This window comes from Myotis brandtii, unplaced genomic scaffold (genome assembly GCF_000412655.1).
Source record: "Myotis brandtii unplaced genomic scaffold, ASM41265v1 scaffold1914, whole genome shotgun sequence".
NCBI lineage: Eukaryota > Metazoa > Chordata > Mammalia > Chiroptera > Vespertilionidae > Myotis > Myotis brandtii.
The window spans coordinates 47,317-60,512 of record NW_005357125.1 but is presented as its reverse complement, the minus strand read 5'-3'; the positions used below and the strand labels follow the sequence as shown (position 1 = coordinate 60,512).

The window sequence follows — 13,196 nt, the reverse complement described above, 5'->3', positions numbered from 1 at the left end:
AGCTTTTGCTGGAGTGTTTAAATAGCTACTGCTATCTAATAGAATGACTCAATCATCGGTAGGAGGAAGGAGAGGCTTTGCTTCATATTTACTGACGCAAATTCTTGGGTTATTTCTATTGCAGGAGGGGAAAGTGGTGCTTCTGAGGGTATTTCAGGATATTTCACTAAGTAATTTATGAAAGGAAAAACTGTATTTTCCAAGAGCATTAGAGGAGAGGAATTTGTACCCACTCTTCAGACAAGAAAACTGAAACTTAAATTAGTAAGACACATTAAATTTGTGGGAAAGTGTGCATTTAGACCAGTTGTGTGATTCCAATGTCTATATTTGCTTGCTTATTTCATTGTAGTAGGTTATCTCTACACTGTGTCTTTTATAAGTCTCACATTTTCCTTTTTAATTTTGACTTTTAATTGCCAATAAGACAGGAATTCTTGGATTTATCACGTATGGCTCTTAAAGTCAGCCATAGTGACCGACAGTATAGCATAGCAGCAGAGAAAATTTTGGAGTCAGATGGAGCTAGCTTCAAATATTTCCTTGGCTAATCCTTTGATCTATAATCTTGGGGAATTACTTAACAGTCTGAACCTTTGTCTTTGTCTATAAACTGAGACATGTTGTTGGGATTCAAATGGAATCTTGGGTGAAAATGCTAAGCTTTGTACTTCAAGCACAATGAGAACCCAATTATTGATAATTATTAATATTAATAATAGTAATATTCAACACAGATGAATTGCCTGTCAAAGAATTTTGTTTTATACGTGATTGACTTGACTCTCCATAAGGATGCCTATATGGGTTTACTGATAAAACTCTTACTTATTTTCCCTCTATAGCTTCTTAACCATAAAAGAAAAATATTATGCTAAGAGAACTGTATTCTTGAGAAGAGGCCTAAGATTGAGATAATCTCTCAGACATTCTTCTCCATCATTCACCAAGTCCTAGGAGAACATAATCATTCATTTTCCTTTGGTTCAATAGCCATGGGAAGCTCACTTAAGCAGACCAGGATCTGGTGATGAGTTCTACAAATCCTGTACTCCATTCAAACACAATTCTTTTTTTTTTCTTTCTTTAAAAACATCCCCTCTAAAACAATCCCCTCTACTAAACATCTACCGGTAAAATTACCATCATTAGTTTATTTTCTCCCCTCATTTTATATATCTCACAGTGTATGCATTGATTTCAATTCTGTTAATGTTATTCCACCTCACCAACAAAATGACAAGTCCTTTAAAAATAAGGAGAGATCCCTTTCTATTAATAAAATTCATTCTTTCCTACTACACTGGCACACCATATAAACTGTGTAATAGTCTGCAAAAAGTAGACAATAGGTGAGATTCTTAACTATAAACACATACACAGCATAAGCTGGGTTTTAATTTAGCAAAAATCTGTCTCAGTTATTTTATTTTGAGGAAGTGGAACTGAAGCCCAAACAGTTTAGGTTGAATGTTTCTTCTCTATCAGATGCCAGACAAGAACTCGGCTCACAAGTTTTTCAATTATGCCAGTTAATAGAAAACAAAGGTGACAGTTGAGATATAGATTCAGTATGAACATCTCTTGAAATAATTCAGTAAAAGACTTTTCAGATCACCAAAGCAGAGCCTACCCACTCCATAGAAGACTTTAAAAGTAGAGTGTGAGGTAGAGAACACCCACATGAGGGTTACCCTCAAATTTTTTCTTGACTTCCCTCAAACTAGAAGCTCACATTGAGGAGCCACAACCTGGAGCATTTAAATGTTAGATCAGTCACAGTCTTCTGGGTGATCTGGCTCTTTAGCACAGCCTTTTATTTATTTATTTATTTTATTTATTTTATTTTTTCCCTGTTCAAGCCTGATAGAAACAAGTAGTTCCTCTCTTTGTTTATTTGTGGTAAAACGTACATAAAACTTTCACCATTTTAACCATTTTTAGTGTACAGTTCAGTGACATTAAGTACATTGTTTTGCAACCATTGCCACACTTCATCTCCAGAACTTTTTCATCTTCTCCAACTGAAACTCTGCACTCATTAAACAATAACTCCTATGATGGTGATTTTTATCTGTCAACTTGTCTGGGTCACAAGGTGCCCAGATACTTGGTCAAACATTCTTCTGAGTGTTTCTTTGAGGTGTTTTGGGTGAGAATAATATTTGAATCACTAGAATAAAGCATATCTCCCTTCATAATTTAGGGCCTCATCCAATCGGTCAAAAGCCTAAATAGAACAAAAGGCTGACCTTACTCCAAATAAGAAAATTTCTTCCTCCGACAGCCTTTGGATTGGAGCTACATCATTTTCCCAGGTCTCTAGTCTGCTGGCCTGCACTACACATTTAGATTTGCCAGCCTCTATAGTTGTATGAGCCAATTTCTTATAATCAATCTCTTTCTCAATATACTCATCCTATTGGTTCTGTTTCTTTGGAAGGCCCTAACTAATGCCTTCCTTCTCCCAGCTCCTGGAAACTACCATTCTATTCTCTGTCTCTATGTATTTGCTACTCTAGGAACCTCATATAAGTGGAAGCATACGTTTGTCATGTTGAATCTGACTTATTTCACTTAACATAATGTCTTCATGGTTCATCCAAGTTGTAGCCTGTGTCAGAATTCCCTTCCTTTTTAAGGTTGAATAATATTTCACTGTATGTATAGACCACATTTTTTCATCCATTCACCCATTGATGGACATTTGTGTTTCTCCTGTTTGTAAAAATCCAGGGGGATAAGTTCTATAATCCTTGTGGGGCAGATAGCTGGACAGACTTGACAGACTTAAAGTGGGTCTCATTATCCCTGCCTCCCAATGTTCATGCCCTTGAATGTGGGTGGGATTTGTGGCTTGGAGTATGTATGTGACCATGTGTATGTGACCACAAAAGGTATAGAGCCTAAAGGTTCTCTCCCTCTTCTCTTTCTCTGCCTGAATTTAAAGGAAAAAAAAAACTTACTTGAATCCCACTACCACAAAGAAATGAATTTGCCAGAGGGAGCTTGGAAGTGTATTCCTCCCCAGTTGAGCCTTCATATGAAAACCCAGTCCAGCAGACACCTTGACGGCAGCCTGTGAGACCCTAAGCAGAGGACCTACTTAAGCTACGCCCATGCTTCCACAGGCAATGTGAGATAATAAATGCGGTTTTATATTGCTGTCCATGTAATTTGTGGTAATGTGTTACATGGCACATAAAACTAATAATCTTGTGATAAACTTTATCCTCCTGTTTTATTAAAACTTCCTTAAATTTCATCTTATCACCGACTTTCAATGCCTTTGAGGTTGCCACTGAATACTCAGGCTGCAATCTTGGTTCATTCCATAGAGACACTTCCTAGTGGACTGGTTGCAAGATGAAGCTGGGTTCTTCTCCCATGTTATGCATTTTTGAAGCCGTGGCTATTGTTCATTGCTTAGCTCTTTGTAATTCATGCTTGATGCTTCGGAGTGATGATAGTCCTGGCCTCTATTTCACTGAGGCAAAGAGAAGAAGAGAATCTGGTCACCTGACTTAGACAAGGTCAAAAGGAGAATAATCAAAGGAACCAGAAATAAGTAATTCTTTAACCCCACTTGTTACAGCTATTGTATAACAATTCCCTGGAGCATAGATTAAAAGCTTGTGTACATGTGCCCTCTATTTGTTCCACTCCACGTCCTTAACAACTTATGTCTAAGCTAATGATTCACAACCTTAATGGAACTACAAGATCGTGTAGGATTGTAATGAGATCAGTCCCCTTTATCTCAGCTACCTGCCAAGCCATTGCGTACCTTCTTCAATCTTTCCTCCTGAATCCTCTTTCCTCTCAGATGCGGCTGACCTCACAAGGTATAATCACTTTGATAAAGATAAACACAAATCTCTATTTCTCCAGGGAATAATCCAGTAAGGAAAAAAAAAGTGGCAATAATAATTCTAAAAAAAAGAACAAGTAGCTAGGAGGTCATTAACAGAATCCCATTTGGTTCAAACCTATTAAGTAGCTGTAGGGCAAGAAGTTGATGGTTATCACATGACAGAGAAGTGCTCTGGGAGGGAAAAAAGGTCATGTTAATTGGCAAACCTGTTCATGCGGGTGAAGGCTGGAATGATTGAGAGAAGAGATGGCCAGGATAGCAAGGGAAACTATTCATGAATTGAAATGTCAGAATAGGTAAAACTTGGTCATGGTAACAATGAGAAGCATGATGGACATCAGTTATCCATGAAGGTGAAGGTCATTGGTAAAACTGAGTGGAAATCAAGGTCATTGTAGTTAACATTTAAAATGCTTCTTATATTGGGACAATCATATGCATTTCACACACATTAACTTATTTAATCTCTATAAATCTATGAAGTAACATCATCATTATTATTGTCACTTCATTTTATATGGAATGAAACTTAAACAACAGAGAGATGTAATAACTTGCCCAATATAACACAGCTAGTAAGTGACAAAGCAAGTATTTAATCCCAGAAAATCTACCTGGATTCTTAGCCATGATGCAACACTACCTTTCTGATAAGAAAAAGAGAAAGAGCCCTGACTAGTGTGGCTCAGTTGGTTGGGCGCCATCCTGCACCCAGAGAGGTTTCCAGTCAAGGCACATGCACAGGTTTCAGGCTTCATCCCCAGTAGGGGGTGTGTAGGAAGCAGCCAATCAATGTTTCTCTCTCCATTTCCCTTCCCCTCTCTCTAAAATCAATAAAAACATTTTTTTTTAAAAAAAGAGAGTTTTCTCTCTTAAAAAAAGACAAAAACAAAGAGAAATAAAGGGTTAATGGTGTTACCCATGTTCACGGAAAGAAATATAATCAAAATGCCTTCGTCTCTCTGATTGTATTTTCTCCATGAAACAAGATCTAGGTCAGGTCAAGTGGACATTCCACTCCTATTATATAGGTTTCCTCCCCTCCCCCCAAAAAATGTATATAAACTTTATCAGCTGATAATTCAATTTTGAAAATGAAATGTATTTTAATAAACACTGCCTTTATAATTATTCAAAGTGTGTGTATACATTTTTGTGGGATACCCTATATGAATGAGAAAATTAAGGACTTGAGAAATAACTTAATAACTCAGTGGAGGGCCTGGATTAGAGTCCTGCTCTTCTTTTCCTGTTAAATACCTTCTACCTTGCCAAGCTTTTTGCTGAAATTTGGAAAATACTGTTCATCTTAACACCAGTTTCCTTACATTAAAAAAAAAAAGGTACTGCTCATTTAATTTTGGAACTGACTGGTTTTGAATCATCAGTGTCATATGAGACTTTTATCTCACTGATTTCCTTAGCTAAAAAATGAATAACTTTATATTCTCCATTCTTACATCACATTGTCATGTAGTATGAGGGCTCTTGGACTCAATCTTTCTCAACAGTTGCCCTGAACAATCAATCACTCAATAAAATTAGACTTTCAGAGTTAGAAAAGGTCTGAAAGTTGGTTTTACTCAGTTCTTATGAAATAGATACATTTCCATAAACTAATGTCTAATTTTTTTATGAAATACTTTGTATTAAGTAAGTAATTACCAACTTAAGTATAACTCATGTAAATGGCATTCATTTGTTCCTATAGATACGTTTCTTTACAAATATTATATGTTTTTTCCATATGTGCTTATTTTTACTCTTATCTAAGATTTTATTTGAGAGAGAGAGAGAGAGAAATTTTGGAACCCAGTTTGTTTGTTTTTTAAGTCTGTCTGACTATTTGTCTCAATAGGAATTGAAGTCAGAGTGGACAGGAATTTAATGGACATGACCCAGAAATTCTAAATTCTAATCTCCAAATCTGTTTCTCCAAAGATGGGATGGCTTTCCAGTTCATTTGGCAACCTCTCAGTCCTCCTCCAATAGTTAGGAATAAATGACCCAGAACCAGGAGAGTTGATTATCAACATAGTGAAGGGAAGGGTTTCAAAGAGCAAGAGAGGAGGCCTAATCACGTGGAGGGCCAGTGAATGGGGTTTGGCAGGGTGACTTTCAACCTTCAACAGTCACCTGGTGTGCTGTGGGGAAGAACCTAGAGGATCACTTCTTTTCTGATGGAGAAGAGCAATCTCTCTTTGATCCTCCTCCAAGTCAAGTTTCTCCTCACTGCCTAGAAAAATACCTAATTCCAAGGACTGATGCGTCCTCATCAAAAGTCTTTCTTTTGGGGGCAGTGGGAGAAAGCTAAAGGCATATAGAAAAGGACTAATAGTGGAAGGAAAGAAAAGATAAAGGGGAGCAAATGTGGAAACCCTCAAACCAGGAATAGAAAAGAGAAAGAAGGCAGGATGAACGGGAAGGGAAAGATCATGGAAAATAAAAAGCCCAGGGGAATAAGAAGAGAGAAAGAGAGAAAAGAAAACAGTGATTTATTGTTAAGAAAAGTGTCTCTCCTAAGTCCTCTAGGTCAAGAAGTCAGACAAGGGGCAGAGCACGGAAAGGAAGCAGCAGAACATGGAAAGCAGGTAACGGACACCCAGTGCGTGATCCCGGAGACGCAGGAGTTCAGCCCCATGGGACTGAGAGTCCACACCGTGTTGGCCTCTACCCTGGTGTATTTCATCCAGGTAAGTAGTGAAAATGCGGGAATAACGCTTTTGTTTTTGTTTCTTGGATAAACCAACTCTCAGACGAATCTGGGGGAAAACGAATGAGGGGGGAAGACAAAAGGGGTTAGTGGCAAATGAATAACTAGAATGTTTCCTTTGTTGTATAGGGTGACATAGTGCAAGTGTGATGAATGATAACAACATTGAAACAGGGGACAGAAATTAGGGCAACCGTAGATACAAGTCAGGTATCTATGGCAATTTAGAAATGCCACTTCCATGTGCATATTTCTCTCTTTTAACATTTTATCACTCATCCCTCAAATTCCCAAGCAAATGATCAAAACTAGGTATGTAATTCTCCTAAATGAACTTTCCCACATCAGCCCTAATACTATTCTTGGAGTTTAAAGGTGCCTCCATTAAAGTTAAAAGAGGGGAAACTCTTTAAAAATACTTTGGATCTTTCATTTTTCTCCCCACTAGAATTCAGAAGCCCCTGAGTAACTCATTTAGCTGGGAGAGGGGTCACTGGACTAAGGGATTCTGAACAACTATCAAGGGGAAGTTTACACAGCTATGAAATCTGTTAAGGAGAGCAAATGAAGAAACTGCCTACTATCAGGTTCCTGTACCACTTCTAGCAGGGCGTGGGCTGTGTCTGTTTTGCTTCCTATATAACAGTCAAATTAATGTCTGAAAATCCATTTCTTTTTCTTTTTCTTGTATCTTCTTTTTTGTTTCTTCTTCTCTCCCTTGACCTTCCCTTCCCTCCTTTTCTCTTTTCCTTCTCTTTTTGCAACAGGCCTGAAAGAGGCATTTTATCTGCTGAGAACTTTCGGTGTTTCTAGCCTTTAGTCAAGAAAATGAAACCAAGTACCAAAACTGGGTTGAAGAAACTCATACTTTGTCATCCTTAGTGGTCAACTATTTTATTTTATTTTTTTATTTTTATTTATTTATTTATTTTAATGAAACCAAGTACCAAAACTGGGTTGAAGAAACTCACACTTTGTCATCCTTAGTGGTCAACTATTTTAAATTAAAACAAAACTAGTAGTTTCTCAAATGTTATCAGCAGAAAGCAGCTGTTAGATCTTTCACAAAATCCTTTTCTGATACATTAGGAGTATGTGTGCACCCCCCCGCCCGGCCCCGCCCCGCATAAAACCCCAAGTAAATGTAAATCTCTGTCCCTTTTTAGAGGACCTTTGTGGTCTTTGTTGTTGGTTTCCTGAAATACCAAGTCTTTCAAGTAATTGGAAGAAAGAAACAGTTTCTAGAACAAATGTTTACCTAGAGAGGTTTTTGAAGGAGAAAGCCAAATGTAAGGTAGGGGAAGGAGTGGAAGTTTCTTTCTTTACAAGGAGTTGAAGGGACTTGCTAACAATGTCAAGGAGCTGTTAGAGCAAATTTGTCCCTGGTTCATTTGGGTTTCATTTGAGTTATGGCCAAATCAAGAGGTGTGTGCAGGTGGTCATGTTACTTAAACCCCTATGCCTTAGTCCCTTACCTATTTAAAATAAGGTTAAATATATCCACCTACATGGTTTTCACGATGAAATGTTAAGAAATATTAAAAATGATTAGCCATCTGACTGGCATATAGTAGCTACTCAATACGTTTTCTCAAATTCTTCTTCTCTTGTATGGTAAGTTATGGATGTACCGAGGGAATGAAAAAGAGCAGTAGGGCAGAATTCATTTTGTACTGGGAACGAGTTAGGAAGACAGTCACAATATCCTGAGGGACAGATCAGGAAATTTCTAGGACAAACGAATTGATATAAATGCTGCCTCTCATTCACAGGGCAGTGATGCTCAGCCACCACCATAAGAAAAAAACAAACAGATTAGATATTTGTTCTTCCAGGTTCTCCCACCTCAAGTGCAGTAATGGATGGGTATCGGAGAGATGAAAACAGTCTTGAACATGGTTGACCCCATGACCTTGTCCTCGCATTTACCCTGCTCTCACCAGCTGATGTAACATAGCAGTCATAGGTTGGTGGGCAGAAAAGATCAGACAGTTTCCCTGTCTGAGACTATTTCCCTTCCTACAGCTTCCTTGGGCAAGATGTGAGGAGAGCTGTGTCAGTCCTGAACAGTAAGTATCTGAGAGTCCAACTGCGGAGGAAGGAGAGACAGACAAAAACATCAATACCCAAAACAGGGTCAAAATGTCATCAGATATCTGTGACTTCCCTTATTTCTACTTAAATGGGCACTTAGCCCACAGACGGGTTATCCCAAAATAAAGACATGCATTTTTGTCATCCGAAATACTCAAAATAACATTGCTGACAGCGTTTTTTTCCAAAGCCAGTTTTAAAAGCAGCCGACTTAATCATCGCAATTTATGCAGTCATAGAGATTTGCAGAAGAGTTTCTTACTCATGATTTTTAGTGACTCATGCAGACAGACTGGATTCAATATCTTAGTCACAGGCAGATGCATGTGGGTGATTTCCAAAGGTACATCACCGCTTCAAATCTGGAGTATTTTATTTTTTAGGGCATGTTAATATTTATTGCAGCCTTTATTTAGCTATTACTTTGAGATAATTACCCCTTAATCTAAACCTATCACAATTAGGTCTTATGTAGACACAAAGAATATTAAGGGAAAAGATTCATTCCACGTAGAGGTAAACTAGTAAAAAAAATCAATGACGGTTTCGATCGAAGATTTGCTCAGGCTGAAGGAAAACGCATATTTAGCCATGGGAAGAGTTTCTCAATGCAAATATGTTATACCCAAGGGAAATGGTGATAGCCTTGGTTACTTTCACACTCTCTCTGAGGTTTCAGCATCACCACAGGAAGAGTCATTTTAATAGAATCAGAATCACAGCATAGAGCTATAAAGGGCTTTGAACAATGGGGGATGTTCAAATGGAGATTATTACGCTAAGTGAAATAAGCCAGTCAGAGAAAGACAAATATCACATGATCTCACTTATGTGTGGAATCTAAAGAGTAAAATAAACTGATGAACACAATAGGGGAAAAGAGGGTGGGGGTGGGAGGGAATGTGAGAAAACCTGGAGGAGACATTGTTCAGTGAAAATGCCAACTGTATGTTCCACAACTGCGAAACCAGGGAGAGGTTAGAGTGCGCATTTCAATAGATTTTAATAGATAAATATATCAGAAAGTAGTATTAAATTTACTCCGTCTTTAAAGATAAACAAACATTTTCCTTTACTTCCCCTTCCCACTCCTGAGCTTATCCCATACTCCTCTCATGCAATCCACATTTTTATCCCAATAGAGAAAATGTATAATTGTCCTAGTTAATTCACAATATTTAATTAGCTTTCATCATGATGAATTTGGTTTATACATTTTCCCCGTTTTGTTTGGCCTCAGCCATCATGTATATCAGTTTTGATTCTGGATGTGAAAATTTAGGGCCCTTTTTATGGTGGGAGTTTTTATGGCGGCCCTTTCTGCAACAACTTGCAATACATAAATTATGAATTTCGTTGTATTGCTTTCATGCTTATAACCAAAATTTTCTTTATGTTTAAATTTTATTAATCTCAAATATATACAAATGTTAACTTTCACACCCATTTTCAAACTCTTTAAAAATATATTTATTGATTTCAGAGAGGAAGGGAGAGGGAGGGAGAGAGAGAAACATCAATGATGAGAATCACTGATCAGTTGCCTCCTGCACACCCCACATTGGGGATAGAGCCTGCAACTCGGGCATGTGCCCTGACTGGGAATCAAACCGTGACCTCCTGGTTCATAGGTCGGCACTCAACCCTTGAGCCATGCCGGTCAGGCTCAGCCTCTTTTAAACTCGAATTGGAAGTTCTTTCTTGGTAACTGTCATCGCAACTATTTACAATAGTTATGGCTATATTTCCTATGAATATTAATTCATGAGCACTACTTTAGTCTGTCATATAATGATTTACAAAATGATTTTCATACTGCCATCTAGCGTAGAAAACTAAAGCATCCCATTACACAATAGATTCAGCTGGTTACATTGACGTTAATATAGGCTGGGATGCTTTTATCCAAACAAGGGATCCTATTATTGTAATTCATTGTTTTGATTCTGGAATCATAAAAGGAATTGACTATATTTTTATTGCAAACAACTTTATTCTTTCTTCATAGTTGCCTGACCACAGATTGGGTACATCTCTGGTACATATGGTAAGTTTCAGCTATAATAGCCACTGTTTTTGTTTGTTTGTTTGTTTAGTTTAAATATATTTGACAGCAGGAAAAAAAATGTATATGAGACCGCCAGCCTACTTACTTGCATAGCATCGCATGGAGTCGTTTCTTTACTTCATCGCCACCCTATGTGACAATATGACAGGATTTCCTATTTCAATACCATCTTCCCGGGCAACATCAACAGATTCTTGTCTACATCCTCAGATCAGCTCTAAAATAGCCTATAGAGGCTACTTCAGTAAAGTAAAAAGCAGCCCCTCCAAGTCACATTAAACCTCTTGCTAATTTTCTAACAAATTGACTCTGCCCTGCTGACAAAGTAAGGAAGTATAACATGTGAAGTGAAAGCCTTGGAATTAAAATCTTATAATTACTCTATAAAAGATCCACACAAGAATCAAACCGCAGACGTGGAAGGCTGATTATGCCCAAGTTAGGAAACGCAGCAGAACCCAGAGCTCTGGTGCTGGTGGGCTCCTTGCAGGTTGCTGGTGGTAATTGGCGCCCTGCTTCTCCTGTGTGGCCTGACTTCTGTGTGCTTCCGCTGCTGCCTGAGTCGCCAGCAAAATGGGGAAGATGAGGGCCGGCCACCCTACGAAGTGACAGTCATCGCTTTTGATCATGATAGCACTCTCCAGAGCACGATCACCTGTGAGTACACTGACTGTTTCCATGGGAAGGGAACCGGGTTCAAACACGCGATCAGGGTGGTACAACAGTATTAAAACACCTAGTTGAACAGTAAAGAAGCTGTAACTCAGAGTCGTTTTAATGACCAGAAGCCTGGTGATGCAGTGACCTGTGCTGTCAGCAACACTGTATTCACAAACATTGTTCTTGTCTGATGAGAGAGTGAAGGAAGAAATGAAATGCTGGATGGAGATGATGTTGGAAATGTTTTGTGAGAAGAATTACCCAATTCATAAATAGTTACGATTAATAAAATGGGCTTAAGCTCTAAGCATACCCCTTTTTCAAAAATGTCTTGGGCCTTAGCTCGTTTGGCTCTGTTTCTCTCTCTCTCTCTCTATCTCGCTCTCTCTCTCTCCTTCTCTCTCCATTCCACTCTCTCTAAAAATCAATGGCAAAATAGCTTCAGGTGAGGATTAACAACAACCACAAAAAGTCTTGGATTTTGTAAAAACTCACAGGTTCTATCTGGAATTATTATATATTTAGAGAAGTTTGTCATGTGTACTTTCAGTTATTTATTCTCCAAGTCTTTTTGTGTGTGTTTTTTATAAGAGAAAGTTTATTTAGAAAGTCAGAGAAAGAACAAAGAAAAACACAAACAAAAAAAGAGTGGGGGGATAAAAAAAAAAGTCATAGAGGTAGAGGAAGTGAGCTGGAGAAGAAATGGGCTCGGGAAACAAGTGTTACAGAGGCAAAAGAAGGACCCTTGCTGCTTAGGATCAGAGAGAGGAGTGGAAAACTCACCTAGTGGAAGGAGCGGGAACAGGCCTGGGGATGCCCCATAGGGAGCTGCACTGGGGCCCCTCCTGAGGGTATGTTTCTGGAGGTCTCAGGGGGGGATCTCAATAGCATATTCATCAGTTTTTCAGAAGTGTTCTTTCAGGGTCCTAGTCTCCTCTGATTGGTTGGCACCAGGGCGGGGGAGGAGGGGAGGGGGGCTCATAAGTCAATGCATTTGGTTCTGATGATGTCAGTCCTGGCGCCTCTTGTCTGGTTTTGCTGCATTTCTGGGCTTGGGGCTGAAACACAAGGAGGCCTAGGTGTGTTTTATGCTGATCGAAACTGTCATGGAGCTTAATGCTTCAGGGCTATTCTCTGGCTCTCTTCTTTGTTCCCCCTCTAAGCGGGGGTCTAACCCTCATAACTAGCAACATGCCAAGAGAGGAAAGGTCAGGCTGAACTGCAGGGGTCTAAAGGGCAGGATCAGAGATAGGCTAGGGGAGGAAATGTTACCCTGGGGGTGAGGTTCTTGTTTTCCCAGTTTTGCTGGGCACCTGGGGCTTTTCACCCTGGTGACCTTCTCAACCTGGCCCATCATCCTTGCTCTGCTCATATCTAACTGTCTACCACAGATGGGATCTATTCTCCACCTCTTGATACACAAAGTATGAGCCTCAACATTCTTTTGATGACCGTAAGACACTTTATTTTCTTCTGTTCTCTTCTTTATAGTATAGTATTTACTAAAGTTGCAGTGCAAATACCAGGCAGAACAACAGGTGGCAAAACACTGTGATTTTCATTTTGCAAAGAGAACAATGTGACGTGTTGTTGCTCACCTTTCCTGCCTCCCAGTCATTTTGAGAAAAGATAAATAAGGCAGAAATACCTATTTCTAAGGAGACTGCAGCATCAGTGGGTCGGTCTAAAGCAGTGGTTCTCAACCTTCCTAATACCGCGACCCCTTTAATACAGTTCCTCATGTTGTGGTGACCCCCAACCATAAAATTATTTTCGTTGCAACTTCA

The 13,196-nt window shown here is 38.9% G+C and overlaps 1 protein-coding gene across 2 annotated transcripts in view; it reads left to right on the top strand.

Annotated features, from left to right (window-relative positions):
• The first annotated feature begins 5,955 nt into the window (after positions 1-5,955).
• Positions 5,956-13,196, top strand: part of TMEM52B (transmembrane protein 52B) — an 8,550-nt gene continuing 1,309 nt past the window's right edge. The window contains exons 1-5 of one of the 2 annotated variants that reach the window (XM_005864856.2): positions 5,956-6,567; positions 8,613-8,656; positions 10,690-10,728; positions 11,240-11,406; positions 12,801-12,862. In XM_005864856.2, the coding sequence (XP_005864918.2) occupies positions 6,289-6,567; positions 8,613-8,656; positions 10,690-10,728; positions 11,240-11,406; positions 12,801-12,862 (591 nt within the window). In that variant the 5' untranslated portion in view covers positions 5,956-6,288. The remainder of the gene's footprint in view (positions 6,568-8,612; positions 8,657-10,689; positions 10,729-11,239; positions 11,407-12,800; positions 12,863-13,196) is intronic. The other variant, XM_005864855.2, reaches the window with a different exon arrangement.